This window comes from Ictidomys tridecemlineatus, chromosome 11 (genome assembly GCF_052094955.1).
Source record: "Ictidomys tridecemlineatus isolate mIctTri1 chromosome 11, mIctTri1.hap1, whole genome shotgun sequence".
NCBI classification, from domain to species: Eukaryota; Metazoa; Chordata; class Mammalia; order Rodentia; family Sciuridae; genus Ictidomys; species Ictidomys tridecemlineatus.
This window is the reverse complement of record NC_135487.1, coordinates 115,937,172-115,958,464: the sequence shown is the minus strand read 5'-3', so window position 1 is coordinate 115,958,464 and position 21,293 is coordinate 115,937,172. Positions and strand designations below refer to the sequence as shown.

Below are 21,293 nucleotides of genomic sequence, written 5' to 3'. Positions count from 1 at the left end.
AAAACGCGAAAACCGGGCTGAGCTGGCTTCCAGGCGGTCTGGGCCCGGGCGAAGTTCCCGGGATCCCGGGGCCGGGCTCAACTGGCAGGACCCGGCGCTGCGCTCCGGGGACTTTCACCTGCTCCGCAGGCGGCGCGGGGCGCGCGGGGGCGGACCCGGCGGCGGGCGGGGCCTCGGCGCCCGGCGGGAGGAGTCGGCCCGGGCCCGCCCCGCAGGAGGAGCCGCTCGCTGGCGGCTGATCCGGCGTCTCCGTGACAGGCACCCCGCTCCGCCGCCGCCACCGCCGCCGCCGCCACCGCCGCCGCCGCCTTTTCTTCCTCGTCCCGGGCTGTCCGCGCCACTGATCTGGGGCCGGCGTCGCGCCCATTCCCGCTTTGGGCCGCGGGCCCACCGCTCCCTTTTCCGGGCCGGGGCGCCGCACCGCCCGCTCCCGCCACCGCCTCCCCCGCCGCCCTCCTCGCCAGCAGGAATAGCGCGGCCACAGCGCCGCTCGCGTCGCCCGCATCCGCGCCGCCCGCTGCCGCTTGGCCCTAGGCACAGCTCCGGGTCCCGGTTCCCGCTGCCGCCCAGCAGCCGCGCGGCCAGGGCGCTGCCCACCCCGCGCCCCGCTGTCCCCGCCAACGCCGCTTCATTCGGTCCCAATCTCTCCTCCTCGGGGTCTAGACAGCCCCTTCCTGCTGCCGTTGCAGCCAGCGTCGCCTCTGGAGGAGCGTGTCCATCGTGGGTCACCATGCCCAGCAAAACCAAGTACAACCTTGTGGACGATGGGCACGACCTGAGGATCCCTTTGCACAATGAGGACGCCTTCCAGCACGGCATCTGCTTTGAGGCCAAGGTGAGGGGGTTATGGGGAGGGTAGTGCCCAGGAGGGGTTATGTCTGAGTGGATGGGATGCACAACCATCCTGGACGCAGAGCAAGTGGGTTAGGCCAATTTGCGGACCTTTCTGTTAGGGAAGGTGACTCCCCCTTTTCAATATAAAATTCCACGGTCTCCCTCCCAGAACTGCCAAAGAGCAACTGCAAAGTTTGAGCGGCATGGCTTCACCCCCCACCCTTTCCACCTGCAGTCTCCCCCATCCTTGCCGGCCTAGGAATGGATTGAGTTACTTCGCAGAACCCTCCTTTGGAGGAGAGGCAGGTGAATGAGCGCAGCGTGGACACCTGGTTCTTTAGAATCGGTTTAAGGAAGCCCTGGTGTTATTTACCTGCCGGGCTCCCTTGGGAGGTGCTTTCAGGAATGTCTTTTAAAAGAGGAATGCTTGCTTCCTGATTGAGGAAGAGAATACAGTTTGTTTGTTTGTTTGTTTGTTTGTTTATGATTCCAGGTAAGCGGGTCCGGGTGGGTGTTAAGTGAGTTTCTAAATCATGACCAGGCATTGAATTGAGGGTGGCCTCGGGAGTGGGTGGGTGAAAGCTGTTTGCTACCCTTGTATGTAATGTTAAGTTTTAGCATCGACTGCCTAGGAATTTAGCTGGGATGATTAGAATTTTCAGCATCAGGGGAAAGTCCTAGGTCCATTTTTGGGCAGGGGTGGGGTCAAAGCCAATAATGGACCATCAGGTGTATATAAGGCTGGTCGCTGTGATGTACCTCCTTCAGTGCGGAGTTCTGATTTGTGAAATTGCAGTGGAGGATTCCACTGCTCATCACTGAGAAAGAGTGCTTTTCTGTTGAAAAAGGACTCTCTCCTCCTGCTTCATACCACTTGACTTCTCTGGTTACTTAAAGGCTCAGAGACTTTCAGCGTCTACAATGTGCTGGTCACTAAATGAAATAAAGTATTGCCCCTCTAGGTAGGTTGCGTATTGATGGTTTTGAAAACAGTACTTTTTATGTGAAGACAGTTTTACTCTGTTCCCTTTTTCTCTTTCATGACTGTGCATACAGGAGGATAGAATCTCATGCAAGGATCATTTCAATCACAAAGCATTTTTTTAAGCATCTGATATGTGTTTAGTGTAGTCAATTATCTTAAGTTTTTTTTTCATTTGTTAAGGAGATGAATTGGGGAATCTTAGTTTTAATTTTTTTCTCCCCTTAAAAGTTCCTCCCAAACCATATTGGCTAGAGCTTAGGGGAGACATCCCACTTCTTAGTCACCAAACCTGCCATGGAATGCAGAGCTGAATTACTGGGTATGTCTAAGACTTGAGTGGGGCTGCAAGCAGCAGCTTATCTCACTTCTCTCATCTCTTGAGTAGATCTGGCTGATTCTAAGATAGGATATTTGGGTTAGTTTTTATTGTGGCTTGCTGGTTTGGTGAGCATTTTTATTTTGTTTTACTGGGGATTGAACCCAGAGATTCATACATGCTAAGAAATCTCTTCACTTCTGAGCCACATCACCAGCTCTTTTATTTTTTATTTTGAGACAGGATCTCACCAAGTTGCCCAGAATCACCTCAGACTTTCTTTTTCTTTCTCTTTTTTCTTTTAGTACTGGTGATTAAATCCAGGGTTTGGTGATTTAAACCCAGGTTTTCTTTTTTTTTTTTTTTTAAATATCTTTATTTTTTAGTTCTCGGCAGACACAACATCTTTGTTTGCATGTGGTGCTGAGGATCGAACCCGGGCCACAAGCATGCCAGGCGAGCGCGCTACCGCTTGAGCCACATCCCCAGCCCCCAGGTTTTCTTTTTGGTACTGGTGATTAAACTTAATTACTGAGTCACATCCCTAGCCCCCACCCCTTTACTTTTTAAAAAATATTTTATTTAGAGACAGAGTCTAGCTGAGTTACTTTGGGCCTCACCAAGTTGCTAAGGCTGGCTTTTGAACTCGTGATCCTCCTGCCTCAGCCTTTTGAGCCACTGGGATTACAGGCATGCGCCACCAAGCCCAGCTGGTGAACAGGTTTTTGATGTTAAAGTTTTCATCATAGTGATGATTTAATTTTTTTAGATATCCAGAAGTACATCAATTGGGAAGTTGGCTTTTATCTTGTTTGATTTACCAGTGCACTCTTTTGTAAGAATTAGTGTAAGAATGGAGGTCACACTTAAAGCGTCTTTAAGTCTTTTTATTCTTTTCTTACTGTCCTGTGTATTTGGTCTCATATAGGTGTTAAAACTTGGTGTGCATAGGGCATTAAAAGGTCCAGTTCTTGCCATGTCCCAATTTTAATTTGATACATCTAGGGGGAAGCTAAGGAATGTGAGCCTTTAACAAGCATTCCAGGTGATTTCATGTGATTGCAACCAGACTTTGAGAAATACTGAACTTGGGGCTTGCCTCCCACTTGCTGGATCTTTTTCTTCCTTTCCCAGCACCAAACATACAGTTTCTTTTCTAAGCAAATGTCTGGGGGCTGTGTGATGTAGTTCCTATAGTAACTTCCCTGCATTGACAGACGGTGGTGGTCATTAAGAGGAGGCATAGCCGTAGTTGATCTTAGCTGTGTTCCTAACGCAGAGGCATGGGGACCAGTGATTCTGCTTTGAGAGGGGCAAGAGAGAGAAGAAAGGACAAGGGCACACAGTACAGGCAGTGGTGGAGCTTCCTTGGGCAAAGGCTGATTGTGAGGACTTTGGGTCTTAACTCCCAGCTCTTTATAGTTGATGTTGGACACTGGCACATTCATTGTGTCAGTCAAGACCCAAGTAGAGGTGGAAGAAGAAGCTTTTCTGTCCCACATGTACCTGGTAAGTGCTTCTTCTGGCTGGTTTTCATATCTCCTACAGAGCAGTGTCCATGAAACTTCCCAATCACTGGGATTTCAGAGTTGAATCCACACCACACTCTTCCCTTGCTGTGGGAAAACACAGGCTGTAAAATACAAATGTATCATCGCCTTGTCAGGTACCCTTGGAAAATGAGCCCAAGACTTCAAGGGCTGGCAATTTTTCAGAATCAACATTGGATGGAGTGATTGTTTGGATGTATGCCTCTCATTTTCTGGGTCTGCAGAGACTGAAAGGTTCTTTTTTTGATGAAAAACAATTTTTTTTGTACTGTGATTGGACCCAGGGGCATTTTACCACTAAGCTGTGTCCCCAGCCCTTTTCCTTTTTAATTTTGAGACAGAGGCTAAGTTGCTTCGAATTTGTGATCCTCCCATCTCAGCCTCCTGGGTTGCTGGTATTACAGATGTGCACCACTGCACCCAGCTGAGGCTGAAAGGGTTGGGTTCTATGCAGAGGTTCTGTGCACTTATATATACACTAATTAAGCAGAATCCTAATTGTTTTTCACCTTCAATACTTCATTTAATTCTCATTCACTTTTCTACGAGATGAGTCTCCATGTCTGTTATAAACTGGGAGATTGTTGCCTGTCTCATTGCTCACAGCTGTGTGCACCAAAGCTAGTGTTTAAACTTAGAGATTTGACTTCAGACTCCTAAATCCAGTGCTTGCTTATTCAATGATTTTTGTGGAGTATTCACTCTATGCCAGGCAGGGTTTGATTCATAGCTCTCTGGAGCAGTATCCTCAGGTTGCTGATCTCTGGGATTCTGATGTAGGAAATTATTCATAATTATTTGCATTTTTTTTTTTGGTACTGAGGATTGAACCCAGAGACACTTTTTCACTGATCTACACTCTTAGTCCTTTTTATTTTGAGACAGGATCTTGCTAAGTTGCTTAGGACCCCACTAAGTTGCTGAGGTGGGCTTTGACCCTATGATCCTCCTGCCTCAGCCTCCTGGATTACTGGAATTATAGGTGTGTACCACCACACCTGGCAATTATTCACACTTTTAAGATGCTGGGATGTTTCCAGATTTCCCCTTGGGCTAAGAGCTTCTTGTAAGGGATACCAGGGCTCTGTGTTCAGTATGGATACCTGGCTCACTGACCAATGCTGGGAGGTGGCTGAAATTTTGTGGCCCCTTAGAACCTGCCTCTTGATCTTTTTCTTTTTTAAATTTTTTATAGTTGTAGATGGACAGAATGTCTTTATTTTATTTATTTATTTTTGCTGAGGATCGAACCCAGTGCCTCACACATGCTAGGCAAGTGCTCTGCCACTGAGTTACAGCCCCAGCCCCCCTCTCCATCTTTTGATACAATTTCTTGGTGGCCAGTGCCATCAACTGGCTCTCTCTGTTTGCTTGGTGAAAAGGAGGCTTCTAAAGACAATGATGTAAAGAATAATAAAAGTATTACTAATATAGTTATATTTTGGATTTCTAGATGATTTTTGATTTTTATGAAGCTTTCACATACAAAGATGTTTTCATTTATAGAAGCAGATGAAAAAAACTGGGGATTAGAGAGATTAACTTATCCAGAATCAAGGAACTGATTCGATTCATCAGATAATGATGATTTTTTATTAAGTGCTATGTGCCTGCATTGTTGTAGTTGCTGCCTCTTTGGAGCCTCGCATCCCAGGTCTATACCTCTCTTTCCGCTCCTGAAGTAGTGACTTGGATACTGAAGTAGTGACTTGGATACTGAAGCAGTTTCTCCCTCTGAATTCCTAGCACTCTGGTTGCCTGGACTGTTTGCTGATATCCACATGAATGGTTCAGATTGTCAGAACTGGGAGGCACCTTAGCTCATTTGGTACAACCTCTTCATTTTACAGATGAGGAAATTGAGGTCCAGAGGGGAAATCATTGACCTCAGATCACATAGCTACATAACAACATTGCCAGGATTCTCCCCTTGTTTTGGGACTTCAATTTCGTTTCAGGTATCTATTGCTGTAGAGCAAACTACGTTAATACCCAGTAGCTTAAATTGACAGCTCTTTAGTTTGCTCATGATTTGTGCGTCAGAAACAGGTTAGGCTGTTGCATGTAGTGATCTTTCCCTTAGCTGCATTTACCTGTGTCTAGGCTGGAAAGTTCTAGAAGGCTTTGCTTATATGGCGAGTGACTTAGTGGTCCTCTGCATGTCTATCTCCACTGGCTTCCTTGGGTTTCCTCATGGCCTCTTGGTGGTTGGTTTGGCCATTGGCTCTCCTGAGCCAAGCAGGAAGGAGGAAGTTCTTAGGGTCTGGTCTTTTGAGTTATAGGGAAGCACTTCTGATACATTCTATTGATCAAAGCAGGCTATAAGGGAAAGAGGAACAATCCACTTCTTGATGAGGGAATGTCAATTTCACATTGCAAAATTGTACCTGGGATGAGCTATTGCTGAAGCCATTTTCGGATCACTCTACCACAAAACTTTGTTCTTTCCTCTCTGCCTATATCTTCTCTAATGATATAGAATGTATTTTAAGTACTTTGTCTCAGGTTTTTCTCTCTCTCTCTCCCCTTACTCAGGTCCCAAAGATAGATACATACATAGTTGGCAGTAAAAAGTATTTGACAGGTAGAAGAAGTTACTTATTTGAAAGAGTCTGAAAGCAATAAATATATTGTCATGTAATGGAGTGATTTTTGAGGTTTGTGAGTACTTGGTCTGATCAGAACTGAATTCTCTGGCCATATTTCTCTCCTTGCTAAATGACTTCATTGGTTAATGGTCTCCATGATGTGCATTTAGAGTTTCCAATAATCCACATGGCAGGCTACCCGTGGATGGATACCTCTTGACACACTGGCATGAGGGCTTACAGTTAAAGATGCTGTATGTGTTCATGCACCATAAATGGGATGTCCCTGAGTCACCTGAGCTTCAGGGCATGGTAAAGAGTTCTCAGAGCCATTCTACTATCCCCTGGGTATTTATGCTTCATCCCTTCCCTTCACCCAGATTAAGGGTTCTATCTAGATTAGCAGCAATTCGGATGAATGGCTTGATGGCATCATTAAAAGTGGAGATTAATGGGGCTGGGGTTGTGGCTCAGTGATCGATCCCTGGCACATAATAATAATATAATAATGATAACAACAACAACAACCACCCAAATAAAAAGTATTGTGTCCATCTACAACTAAAAAAAAAAAAAGTTAAAAAAAGTGGAGGTTCATTTCACTTTCTTATTTGTCCAGATACTTTGAAAACACGTTTTTATCTTCTGCTCATAGCACTTCTGTTTATTTTTAAATGTTTAGTGGTACTGGGGATTGAACCCCAGGGTCTCCTGCTTGCTACGGAAGTGCTGTACCACTCAGGGACATCCCTATTCCTCAATAAAAATGACAATGAGTCTCAGAGATGGCACCTGTTATTATCATTATTTTTTTGATACTGGGGACTGAACCCAGAAGCACTTAACCACTCAGTCTCATCTCCAGGCCTTTTGGATTTTGAGACAGAGTCTTGTTAAATCCTTAAGTTCCTGAGGCTGGCCTTAAACTTGCAAACCTCCTGCTTCAGCCTCCCCTCTTGCTGGGATTACAGGTGTGTACGCTACTCAGTCCAGCATTTTTTACTGTGGAGCTACAGGGGAATCACAGCCAGGGCCTCATGCTTGGTAGACAATTGCTCCACCACTGAGCTACTTTCCCAGCCCCTTTAATGTGGGCTTTTGGGGACACTTATTTTTATTTATCCTTACATTGCTCTCAGGTGTCTCAGCGTATTCCTCTATAGCTGATTTATTGGGATTTGATGAACAGATCTATTTCTCCCTTAGTCAATACATTTCATGATTTTATGGCATTCAGTCATGGCTCGTTTGCCTACAATATCCCAGTCCTTTTTAGTGATCAGAATCATGCAGCCATCTGAAATGATGCCCTCTGCCAGTCATCTATATCCAGGAACCTAATCGGACTTGACTCAGTGTGTATTATTGCTCACTCATAACGCTGCTACTTCCAAGAACTTGAAGAACTCCAGTGCTTTCTTTGTCTATAATTACCTGCCTCCTCTTTAGTTTTATTGCCTTCGGGCAGTCTGTAACTCCTCGGTGATCTTTAAACTGTCCTTATCCTGCTGGCCTGAGCAGCCGGTGACCCTGTCTGGACCTTTTACTTCCTTTCTGTTTTCCTGCCCTACACTGCAAACTAGAGCCCTACTACTTTGCTTCTTCCTACCTGATTTGGAAAAAGAGCTTCCTCGCTCCTGCCCTTTCTTCTTTCTAATAGCCTTATTGAGTTAGAATTCAGATATCATATAATTTATCCATTTAAAATGTATAATTCATTGGCTTTTAGTTTATTCACAGACATGTGTGATCACCACTCCCCTGTCAATTTTAGAACAGTTTCATCATCTCAAGAAGAAATCCTGGCTGGGTGCAGAGGTGCACACCTGTAATCCCAGGGACTCGGGTGGCTGAAATAGGAGGATCTCAAGTTCTAGACCAATCTGGGCAAAAGATAAAAAGGGCTGGAGAAGTAGCTCAATGGTAAAGCATCCCTGAATCCTCTGTACTCCAACAAACAAACAAAACAACCTCCTCCCCCGTACACTTTAGCTATCACTCCTTTGTATTCCTCTTTACTCCGGCCCTAAGCAACCACTAATTTAATTTCTTTTTCTAGATTTGCCTATTTTGGACATTTCATATAAATGTAATCATATAGTGTGTGGTCTTTTGTATCTGACTTCTTTCACTTAGCGTAATGTTTATGTAATGTTATATATGTCAGTACTTTGTACCTTTTTATGGCTATATAATATTCCATTGTACAGATATAAAACATTTTGGTCATCAGTTTGTGATATTTTGATTGCTTCCATTTTTTGGACTGTTATCAACAGTGCTATAAATATTCCTGTACAAGTGTTTGTGCAGATATATGTTTTCATTTCTCCTGGGTGGGTAAGGAGTGAAATTGCTGGGTGATAACCAATGGTAACTATGTTTAACTGTTTGTGAAACTGCTAACTTCTTTTCCAGCGTGGTACATCATTTTAGTTTTTCATTAGCTGTGTGATTTCTCCAAATCCTCACCAACACTTATTATCTGAGATTTTTATTCTAGCTGGACTTGTGGGTATGAAGTGGTATCTCATGTGGTTCTGATTTGCATTTTTATGTTGAATAATGACATAAAACATCTTTTTCATGTTTTGGTGACCATTTGAGTCTCTTCTTTAGAGAAATGTCTATTCTGATCCCCTGGACATTTAAAACTTGGATTGTCTATTATTATTATTATTATTATTATTAGTAGTAGTAGTAGTAGTAGTAGTAGTACAAGGGATTGAACCCAGGGGCCACATCCCCAGCCTTTTTATATTTTATTTTGAGGCAGGGTCTCACTAGTTTCCTTAAGGCCCTGCCAAGTTGCTGAGGCTGGCTTTGAACTTGTGATCCTCCTGTCTCAGTCTCTTGAGCTGCTTGGATTATAGGCATGCACCCCTAGTCCAGGCTCCTTTAATTGTTGAGTTCTGAGAGTTCTTTATATGTTCTGGCTTATATGGATTTACAAATATTTTTCACCCATTCTCTGAATAGTCTTTTCACTTTCTTGATATTGTTCTTTGAAATACAAAGATGTGCAATGGCACAGACCTGTTAGAGTCTGTAAACAAGTCAGGATGGCACCTGGCATTTTGCCAGAGAAATGTTAGAGTTCGTAAACAAGTCTGGATGGTGCCTGGCAAAATGCCAGAGGGAGTGGTTTGAGAAGTAACAAAAGCGAGCCATTAAGTATAGAGATTCCTTATTGGTTGACTGATGTATCTAGTTTATGCTAATTAAGATAAGCTGTGCAAAATGTATAAATACCTCTGTTGTCCTGCTATAAACGGCTCCTACTCCTGCTGTATCAACGTATACAAGTTATTCCCCCCCCCCCTTATTTTGCCCAGCCAGTTGGGCTGCGGCACAGACCTCTAATCCTGGCTATTCCAGAGGCTGATGCGGGAGGATCACAAATCAACTCAAGAAAGAAAGAATGAAAGAAAAACCAAAAATGGCTGGGAATGGAGCACAGTGTTAGAGCACTTGCTTAGCATGTGCAAGGTCCTGAGTTCAATCCCCGGGTACTACAAAAAATATTTTTAAAAAGATTACAGAGTTTTATAATTTTGACAAATCCTTTTTCTTGTTGCATTACTGGGTATTGAACCCACAAGTGCTCTCTCACTTAGCTACACCTGCAGGCCCTTGTATTTTTTTTAATTTTGAGATAAGTTCTCACTAAGCCTAGACCTTGGCATCCTCCGGGCTCAGCCTTCTCAGTGGCTGGGAGTACAGGCCTTGGCCATCAGGTTGGGGACTCTTCCTTCATTTGCCCTCCTTGCCAGGCTAGTCTGTCTTTGTTTTGTTAATTGGCTTAGTCCACGCCCCCACCCTCCTTGGCAGGTTTATATCTGCCTCCTACTGATTCACTGCTTTTTGCCCAAGAATATGCTGTGGCCTTCCCTCTCTGAAAAGTCTCTTTTCTCTGCCTCCTTCTATGTTGAAAGTATTGGCTCTCTTCCTTTCACAGTGGAGCCTCTTGAGACCATGGTCTACCTTCTGCAGTTTCTTGATTTATTCCCTTGGCTGTGCCCTGCTGACCTCTGTCCTGAGTACCATGTGGAAATTGTTCTATTCTCACCTTCTCTGTCCTCAGTCTTTTTGTCCTTCCTTCCTGAGCATCCTGTCCTGTGATTCAGCTCTCTGCACCTGCTTGTGGGTGGTGAGGCTCTGCTGCTCTGACAGTACCTGCTCTACTTCCGTGTCTGCCTCTCTTTCTCCCGCTTTGGACCTCCTTCTCCTTTGGGTCACACCCATCCTCACCTCTTGTGGTGTCTGTTAGCTGGCTACCCTGACCTGTTGCCGATCCCATCACGCAACCAGCTGGAAATCAAATCTTTCTTCTGACTTTATCCTTCTTCTAACCACCCCACCATCTTGTTGGGTTTGCAGGGCTGACACTTTGGAGGATTGCTCAGATCCGGTTCAGTTAACTCTTCAGCGAGACTCTTGTCACCTTCTGAAGACCTCCAGTTTTCCTCTTATCCCTTCCATCATAGTAACTTTTGCTCTAATAATGTTCCTCAAAATGAGTTGTCATCTTTCCACTCAAAACTGTAAAAGTTCCTAAGCCTGCTGGATTAGTTTCAAGATTCTTAGCATGAAACTAAAGGCTTTCTGTTGTTGAACAGTTATTTAACCCTTCCAGAATGCTCACCATTCCTTAACCCTCTGTGAGGTTTCCCCACCCAGTTCATGTCACTCAGGAAGTGAATATCACTGTCCCCTCCTCTGAATTAGAGAGACTGACCAAACTCTACTTGTATTAGAGCTGCTTGGCTCTGTCCAGTTTCCATCCCTATGTGGTCATGATCCGGGTCCTTGTCTCTCCACCCCCTGTGTCTTCTGTGGTGCTAAGTGGAGTGCCTTGCATATAGAAAATGCATGGTGCTTGCTTTTTTCCCTAGAGCCCAGAATTGAACCCAGGGCCTTGTGCACGCTGAGCAAATGTCTGCCATGGAGCTCTGCCCCCATGCCAGGAAATTTATTTTTAAATTAGTGAATGTAATTTCTAAAGTGTTGCCTGTAAGGATGGCCAGAGCCTTCCTGAGTCACCCATAGTGGAAGATACCTCAGTTGGCTCCAGTCTTCTCCTGACCATTTTTCTTGCTTTTATCCTGCAACTCTTAGCCTCTGGTGACCCAGTGCACTCAGCTGCCATGTATCTTTCTGATCTCTCTCCATCCCCACCTCACAGAGTGCGACTTCCTTCCCATAGAAGTGTCGAGTAAGCGTTTTTTTCCTAAATTAAATTCCAGTGATGAATGTCCAGTGGAATCAGAATCTGAGTTTAGAGCATATGCCCAATTTCAAGAGTAGGTAATTGTCATTTACTAATTGTCACTTATATGAAATACCTCTTTTCAACCTGTTGCATTCTCATTAATGAATTGATGCTATTTTTAAAGCTCAGGGCACTTTACCTCTCAGCTACATTCTCAGCCTCCATCCCCCTCACTGTCTTCCCATCCCCCCTTTTCTTTTTGGTGCTAGGGATTGAACCCAGAGGCAATTAACCACTGAACCACATCCCCAGCCCTTTTTACTTTATTTTTATGTTTTTTAGTTGTTGATGAACCTTTTTTTTTTTAAAAAGAGAGAGTGAGAGGAGAGAGAGGAGAGAGAGAGAATTTTTTTTAATATTTAGTTTTTAGTTCTCGGCGGACACAACATCTTTGTATGTGGTGCTGAGGATCGAACCCGGGCCGCACGCATGCCAGGCGAGCGCGCTACTGCTTGAGCCACATCCCCAGCCCCGTTGATGAACCTTTATTTTATTCATTTATTTATTTGCAGTGCTGAGAATCAACCCTGGTGTCTCACCCATGTCAGGCAAGTGCCCTACCACGGAGCCACAATCCCAGCCTCCCTTTTTATTTTTCATTTTGAGACAGGGTCTAGCTAAGTTTGCTTAGGACCTCACTAACTTGCTGATTTTGAACTTGTGACTTACTGCTCAGCCTCCTGACCTGTTGGGATTACAAGCATGTGCCACCATGCCTGGCCGTCCCTTTTTAAAAAACATGGTACAGGGGATTGAACTCAGAGCCTCATTTATGCTAGTAAGTGTTTTATCACTGAGCTATATCCCCAGCCCTTTTTAATATTTTAGTTTTGACACAAGGCCTGGCTAAGTTGACCAGGCTGGCCTTAGCTTCCCTTGTTGCTGAGATTATAGGCATGAGCCACGGCGCCGGACTGTTTTATAATTTTTATGACATGAATTTGGTTGGCAGCATAGGATAGCGTAAATTCAGGGGCTACCATAATTGGGTTCACATCCTGGCTCTATCCCTTACATGTTATGTAACCTTGTTTGAATTACTTTAAATTTCTCCTATAGCAATCTCATTTAAAAAACAGGTTACAAACTTTACATACTTCCTAGGGTTAATGAGAGGATTCAATGAGTTATCCCTTAAGTGATGTAGCACAGTGCCTGGCACAGAGTGGGCTGCTATTTTTATTGTTGTATTTAATTGTACTTTGTTTCATCTGGGTATGGTTTTAATCTACAGAAGAGTCCTACACAGTGTTCTTTTATATGTCAGAGGTTTGGTAGTACATTATCTCCATTACACATGCCTGCTTGAAAAAATCTAGCTACAGCATTACTCTGATTCCTAAAGTTGCAAATCAGACAGCATGAATATTTTGTGATCTTAAAATAGTTGTCAGCCTCTTTGGAATGGAGTAAAAAGGGGTTAACTATGTTCTGGTGCATGCCCCAATTACATTTGTTCCAGCCTTTTAATCCTTGTTAGGATTAAAAATCACAGAATCTTAAGTACAGTGTGTCGTCTGTCTTCACATGTCTTGTCTGAATTTCTTGGATAAATATTTCTTTAAGCAGGGTAAGCTAAGCAGAAGGAATCTTGCATCATGGGATTAATTAATACCTTGTGATGCTTACATTTCCCTCTTCAATCTTTATGTTCAGCATCATGTTTATGTTTCAGTATTGGTGCAGCTGGCTTTCAAGTTATTTTAAAAGTCACTTCCAGCAAGTTCAGTGTTCATAGAGTGCTGGGACATTTTAGAATCCTCTACCTGCCCCCACTGCATTTGGTTTTTTGCAGTGAGACTTGTGTGTCTTATATTCGTAACATCTGTCCATGAGAGCTAAGGACAGTAGCTACCTTCCACTTATTTATTTTGCAATAGTAGGGATTGAACCCAGGGCTTCACCCAGGATAAGCAAATGCTCTACCATTGAAGTGTACCCCTGGCCCTTTAAAACAACAAAAAAAATTTTTTTGAGATAGGGTCTTGCTAAGCTATTTAGGCTGACCTTGAACTTGCGATCATTTTGTCTCAGCCTCCTGAATAGCTGGCATTACAGATGTGCACCAGTGTGCTTGGGAAATTAACAGCCTTGAATGTTGGATGAGATTGTGAATCCCTACCAAGAGGCCCTTAGGGGTAAGGTGGTGGTCAAGAAGGAGATACTCGCTACCCATTGTATTAGAACATTCTGTACTCTCTACCTTGTGTGTTTGTGTGTATGTGTGTGTTTGGGGGAGACAGGAGGACAACTCAGACAGAAAAGCTGTTCACATGCTTATGGAATTATGTGTGGCCTGTTGTGTGCTGTTCTTCCATGATTGTTCTATGTATGCATTTCTTGTCTTTCTATCCAGGCTACGAGCCCCTGAAAGGCTGAAAGACTCCCCGTGTACCTGCCCTGGCCACATCCTAGAAAACTAACATCATAATCATGCCATTTTGCCAGGCGCAGTGGTGCACGCCTGTAATCCCAGGGGCTTGGGAAGCTGAGGCAGGAGGATCGTGAGTTCAAAGGCAGCCTCAGCAACTTAGCGAGACTTGTCTCAAAGTAAAATGTTAAAAGGGCTGGGGATGTGAGTCAGTGGTTAAGCACCCCTGGGTTCAATTCCTGGTACCAAAACCAAACAAACACAAACCAATTAACAAACAAAACCACAAAATAATCATGCCATTTAAAAAGTACTTAATATGTTCCAGGCACTGTGGCAAGCCCTTTCCATGAAAGGATTAAGTGAATTCTGCCAATAACCATTTAAGTTAAGGTACTTCATTGTCTGAGTTTTATAGGTGGGGAAGCCAAGGCAGGATAGCTTGCTCAGCGCCCATATCTATTAACAGCTATGTCCCAGAGTCAACCCAGGCAGACTAGCTCAGGGTGTCCATTCTCCACTCTTGTGCTGTGTATCTTTCAAAATACCAAGAGCTAACATTTGCCAGTCCACTCTGTGCCTTGTTTTTAGTATTCTAAAAACAGCTAATCTCCATTGGCCCCATGAGGGTGTGTGTTAGTATTTTAGTTTTGCAGATGAGGATCCTGAGGCATATCTTCCAAGTTTGGATTGAAGGGTGAATGGTCTGTTAAAGGTAGTGGTTTTTAGTTCTTCCCACTGAGGTTTGTGACCCAGGGACTGGCCTGCTCTGCTAAGTAGCAATGGGTCATCTGAAAAGACACTTCCAGTGGAAATATTGGTGACATCTAGGTATAGGAATGGATATTCTTGAGTGATGGGACAGCTAGAGAGTGAGCAGTTTTGGAAGCCCTTCCTTCCCGGGGAGTGTTATGCTTTGCTGGGTTCCTTCCTGTGCACTTCCTGTCTAATGGTGGCATTCAGTCCCCCTCAACTTCCACATCCTCTTCCTTAACTTTCCCAGCTCCATTTCTGAGGCCTCAGGGGCCTTCCAGGAGAGTATAAATGCTGAAAAACTTTCATCCCAGGAAATACTGCCTTTTGAACCATGGAGATAGCCCACCATGTTATCTTGCCTATAAACTTGTCCTTTTCTGATTCAGCCTGTTTGAATGGAAGGCACTCATGGGGAAGTGTTTTTTTCTTTCTTTTCTTTTTTTTTGCAGAGAGGAAGATTAATGTCTCCCACAGATCAAGTGACAGATAACATTATCTCGCTCCTATGCTATTTCCCATAGCCAGGCAAACCTATACCACAACTACGTTTTCAAACTGGCTCTTTGATGTGTGTAATTTTCTTTTTCTTATTTTGGCAGCCCAGGTCAAACACACATTCTCGGCACCCATATCCAAAGTTTAGGGGGAACTGCCTCCTCCTTCAAGTTCACTTAAATGGAACTCTTTCCTTCTGGTTAAAAGTTTTTACTGTTTGTACAAATGAAGAGAATCACCTGCAGATGCCTTTGATTAAATAAGTAGTTGTTTTCAATTTTTGGCATAAATCAGAATCACCTGGAAACCAATAAAAAATAAAGCTATAAGCCCAGGTTTGTTGAAATAACATAGGGCCTGGATCACTGAGTCTTTTTTGAGGTTTTCAGATGCTACTGATAGACACATGGATTTGAGACCCATGACCTTATAGCCCTGGTTCTCAGATACTCATTGAAATCTCTGGGAAGTTTAAAAAACCAAAACAAAGCAAGCTGGGCATGGTGGCACATGCCTGTAATTTCAGCAACTGGGGAGGCTGAGATAGGAGGATCAGAATTAACTTAGTGAAGCCCTAACTACCCTGTCTCAATATAAAAACTAAAAGGGGCTGGGGGTATAACTCAGTGGTTAAGCACCCCTGGGTTTAATTCCTAGCATCAAAACAAACAACCCCCCCCCCCAACAAAACAAAACAAAACACCACTGATGGCTGATGCCATATTTGGGTCTTGACTGTTTGCCACAAAGACCCACATGATGAAGGATTGGTCCCCAGCCTGTAGCACTGTTAGGAGGTGGGGGACCGTTTAGGAGATGGGGCCTGGTGGAATGAAGTTAGTTCACTGGGGCTGTGCCTATAAGGGTATCTGGCCCCAGGTACCCCTTCCATCTGTGTTTGCTTCCTGGCTACCAGGAGGTGAACAGGCTTCCCCTGCAACCTGTTCCTGTTTTGATGTGCTGAGCTGCCTCAGACCAACAGCAACAGAACCAAGTGACCAGGGACTGAAATCTCTGAAAACATGAACCCAGTGAACCTTTCTTCCTTTTAAATTTATTATCTCAGGTATTTTGCCACAGTGGCACAAAGCTGACTAATATAGCTGAGTACTCGTAGTGATTTTGGTTCAACTAATGCAGGCTGTAGCCTGGGCATTGTGACCGTTATAGCTCCTATTTCTTTGCTGAGACTTTATGTTTTCTCATTTGTTTCAAGAATATTCATAATAACTCATGAAGCATTCTTATGAGGACTGTTTTAAAGTCTTTTTCAAGTAATTCTAATATATTTGCCATTTTGACATTGAATTGACATCTCTGTTGGTTGTCTTTTCTCATTAGTGATGAGATTTTGCTGGTTCTTGGGATGATGAATTTTATTTATTATGTATTTTTATTGAATCCCGGACATTTTGGGATTCAATAAAAATAAATAAATAAATGAAATTTATTTTGATTTATTTTTTATTTTTTTGGTAGTGGGGATTGAACCCAGGAGCATTGTACCCACTGAATTAAACCCCCAGTTTTTTTTTTTTTTAAATTTTGAAGCATGGTCTTGCTGAGTTGCCCAGGCTGGCCTTGAACTTGAGATCCTTCTGCCTCAGCCTCTGGAGCTACTGAGATTGCAGGTGTGCTCCACTGTACCTGTCTGAGACCAAATTGTATTTCATCCCTTCCTTCTAGCAAGGTTCCTTTGCCAAGGCACTGGTGGGGGAGAAGAGGGGGTTCCTGCCTAATTGCTTTCAGGTTGGGGTAGAAATCTAGGTTGTCCTCTGGGTTTCCACTAATACCAGCCACCCTGGTTGTCGGGGGCAGGGTGTCTCGTTTCTGTTCCCCACATGGCTGCTACTGACACTGTGGCTTTGTTACCACTGGGTGGTGGTGAAAGTTCTGGACTCTGCACTAGGCCTCCTCTGGCACCCCAGCAAGGAGGTGTGGAGGCCTCTTTATTGCCACATGGTGTGGATATCCTGGCTTCCTGGTTGGCCTTCTCTCAAGCCACCAAGAAGGAGGTGAGGTTGGAGCATCTCACTATGGCCTGCTGAGGGCAGAAACCTAGTTTCCCTACATGGTCAGCAGAGCTGAGGCCACAGGTTTTTTTATGGTTCTTGGCTGACAACAGTAGAGCTGTTGTCTAAAGGTTTCCTGCCGGGCAGGGCTGCCCCTTTGCTACAGGGGAAGGCCTTTTTCGGGCTTGTTTTGGTCTGTGTCTGTTGGCTTTCTGGGACTCTGGCTTCTCTGCCAGCCAGTCTAGGATGATGAGGCCAAAAGAAAGCCCAGGGACTCACTTCCACATGTTGTCCCTCGGGTGCGGAGGTCCCCAGCTGGGCTTCCTTCTTCCGTCTTTCAGCTGTCCTTATACTTGTCATATGTATAAAATGTCTGGGGTTTGGGGTGGTGTTCAGCAGTAGGAAAAGGCAAAAATATGTTTATTCTGTATTCGTGGAAGTGGGTGTTCCCCACACACAGTTCCCTGGGGGAGTCTAATAAATCAGATCAAGCAGGGACATTTGAGAATCAGGGTGACAACACTGGGGCAGGCAGAAAGTGTTGGCGGGAAGACCAAGAGGACCTGGGTCCTTCCCAGGTGTTGGTCTTCGTGAGTCAGAGCTTACTCCCTCACAGAGCCTTTTTCTCACTTATGTTCACTTTCCTCTTGCTTTTTTAAAAAGATTTTCCCCCCTCTCTTTTGCCCCTTTTGGACTTCTCAATATGTGTTCCTAAATGCAAGTGCAGAAATGGATTCCATCCCATAGGAAGCATTTATTGTGCTTCTACTGTGTCTAGGGCACAGTGATTGATATTGAAGGCTACAGAGTAATGAGATAAAAGGGTGACTTGAAGAGACTCAGCTATCTGGGAAGATATTGGCACATGGAAAGACAGACACGTGATTTTTTTTTGTGTGTGTGTATGTATTTTTGTGTGTTCATGATGCACAGTTGTGCTGGAGTAGAGCTTATCCACCGAATATTCCTAAATTCTACCCCAGACCCAGAGCAGATTTTTGAAGCAGCCATTGTTAGTGGTTTAGTCTGTGGCTTTGGAAGGGGTCATGAAGGGTTTGTTTGTTTTTTTGGTGTTTTTGTGGTATTGGGAATTGAATCCAGGGCCTCATGCCCACTGATAGGGCTTTAAATGATGATTCTTGAGGTTTAAAAATACCTGTAGCAACCCTGTGGCAAGAGGATTGGAGGGGCAATAATAGACTCAGACTCTTGGAGTTCAGGATAGCAGTGGCTAGAATTAGGGTTTTCTTCCCACTGGAGTTTCCAAGAGGGAGAAAGAATTGAGAAGACCATATTTGTAAGTAAAGAAAGGAATGGATAGTTTTGTAAGAAAGCCAAAGGAGAAGACGACTGGTCATGTGGCGTGGGTAGTATGAGAGGAGGTTTATATAGAAGGCTTTTCTTATTTGTAAAGGGGAAAACGTATAATAGGAAAGCCGTACATAAATACTGTGGCTTGGATATGGGGTGTCCCTCCAAAGTTCCTGTGTTAATTAAATAATGTTGGGAGGTGAAATGAGCTGTAAACTAATCAGTCCATCCCAGTTGGAGTGGACTGATTGGGTGTAGCTCTAAGCAGGTGGGGCATGGCTGGAGAAGGTGGGTCACTGAGGGTATGCCCTGGAAAAGTTCATCTTCCTTCCGCCATGATGGTCTGCCTCACCCAGGGCCCGGGTCAGTGGAGTTGGCCTACCATGGACTAAATCTTTGAAATCTGGAATCAAAAAAGCCTTTCCCTCCTCTTAAGTTGTTCTTGTCAGGTATTTGGTCATAGCAATGCAAAGCTGACTAACATAATCAAGGAGAAATAATGAAGAAGTAGGAAGACCTTATCCTAGGAGATTTTAAATATCAAGCTTGAGAGATGTGACTTAATCTTGTCAATAGTGGGGAACAAAAATGTGTGCTCATAGGAGATGATATATATTCACAGTAATGTGTTAGAGGAAATGGGTAAGAGCTGATGCAGAATTGGAGAAGAGCACTGAGAGAACTGGGTGCCATGGTGCATGCCTGTAATTCCAGTGACTTGGGAGGCTGAGGCAGGAGGATCACAGGTTTGAAGCCAGCCTCAGCAACTTAGGGAAAACCTGCCTCAAAATAAAAATAAATAAATAAATAAGAAGGGTTAGGGATGTAACTCAGTGGTACAGTGCCCCTGGGTTCAAGCCAATCCCTTGTGCCACCTGGGGTTGGGGGAGGGGGAAGGAAAATAGCACTGAGGCCTAAGTTAAAATCCCAATGTGAGGACCTGAACCAGAATGATAATGGAGGGTTTGGAAATGAAGGATGGATATAAGAGACACGGCAAAGAAAAGCTTGGCTACAGCTGCATATTCTTATTCATATTCTTATGACCAGGCCGTAGTTGGGAAGAAGAATCAGAAGTAGAAAAGGTATGGACTTAGTCTTTATCTGCAAGGAACTTGCATCCAAGTGAGTTGTTACAACTCATGTGACAAAGCTTTAAGTACCTTTCATTTGCAGGACACTCTAATATCTGAATGATATGAGCCCTGAAAGGCAGTTTAACTTATTTTATATCTGTCCTAAGTGGCTCATCATGTTACGTACTGGGTTCTTTTGAGAATTTTTTTCTTTTCGGTGGTTCTGGAGATTAAAACCGGGGTGCTCTACCGTTGAGCTACATCCCCAGCCCTCCACCCCCTTTTTGAGACAGGGTATCACTAAGTTGCTGAGGCTGACCTTGAATTTATAATCTTCCTCTTTATAAATTTATAATCTTCCTCTTACCTCAGTCTCCTGAGTTTCTGGTATTATAGTTGGGGCCACTATGTCCAGCTTTGAGAGCAGTCTTGATAGTTAAGCAAGCATATTATTAGACTGTTGAGATTTGACAGTTAAGGTCTGTGTAGCTGAAATGATGAGATGGAATACGTTTCTATGAACCCCTCTAGGATAAAAGGGCTGAGAGATACCAGAATAGACTTTAGGTGGATCATAGTCTTAACTAGCTAGGACTGGGAAGTCCCTTGCTCTGTCCCACTCTCTTGTTATAAGTGGAAATTACTGAAATATGAAAACTTTAGGCAGGGATTCTATAAGTCACTGGTGGCAAATCCATAATAGGTTTCTGAGGCTAATGAGATTGTTTGGGATATTAGATAGCAACTTCTTTTGTGTTCCTGGGCAGGCTGGCTAGCTTTCTTTTCTTTTCTTTCTTTCCAGAGGATCTTGCACATGCTGTGCAAGTGCTCTACCACTGAACTACATCATCAGCCCTTTTTAAACTTTTAAAATTTTGAGACAGGGTGTCAAGTTGCCCAGGTTGGTTTTAAACTTGTGATCCTCTTGCTTCAGCCACCCAAGTAGCTGGGATTACAGGTGTATGCTACTAAATCTGGCATCCCTAGACTTTTTAATACTTCCCTGCAAAATGACAGTTATTGGCTTCTACACCCTACCTTACCCTCAGTGGTTCCTTGTGGCCTGCAAGGTCCTGAAACAAACCATATATAATGCACTTTTGAATATCTAGTGCATAGTATGCTGCCTGACATACTGTAGTTGTGCTGTTGGTGATAAATGAGCAAAAGAATGAATGAAGTTGGTATCATTGACTGTATATATCTTCACTTCTCACCACATTACCTGGGTGCCTTTCCTGCAGTGGGATGCCCAGCATGTTTTTTTTTTTTTTGGGTGGGTGGGTGGGTGGGTAGTGGGGTTGAACTCAGGGGCACTCAACCACTGAGCCACATTAGAGACAGGGTCTCACTGAGTTACTTAGCACCATGCTTTTGTTGTGACTGGCTTTGAACTCACGATCCTCCTGCCTCAGACTTCTGAGCTGTCCCAGTCTGGTTTTTATGTAGTGTAATAATTCTGTTTCCTCTGTCTGGCTCAATTATAATCCAAAGCATGTTGGTTACATTTTTAAAAAGAGGTTTGTGGAGAGAATATGTTTATGACTCTTCCCTCCCAGGCATTCCCTTGGCAAGATGATAAAGATTTTAGTGATGTGGGTCTCATTTTATTTTACTGAAGGTAAACTAGTTTGTATTCTGAATCTGGCTTTGAATTTGTAGACCTGGGATGATGGGTACACTACTTCCATACTTATGAGGCTTAGCTCATCAAATTCTAGTTTCTC

General features: G+C 43.9%; 1 protein-coding gene across 6 annotated transcripts in view; it reads left to right on the top strand.

Moving 5' to 3' along the window:
• Positions 1-211: 211 nt before the first annotated feature.
• The window catches only part of Nos1ap (nitric oxide synthase 1 adaptor protein), a 297,916-nt gene continuing 276,834 nt past the window's right edge, over positions 212-21,293 (top strand). For 3 of the 6 annotated variants that reach the window (XM_040287314.2, XM_040287315.2, XM_040287313.2), the window contains exon 1: positions 214-835. In XM_040287314.2, coding sequence (XP_040143248.2) covers positions 731-835 — 105 coding nt within the window. In that variant the 5' untranslated portion in view covers positions 214-730. Of the gene's footprint in view, positions 836-21,293 lie in introns of all 6 variants that reach the window. The other 3 variants (XM_078027134.1, XM_078027135.1, XM_040287317.2) reach the window with 3 other exon arrangements.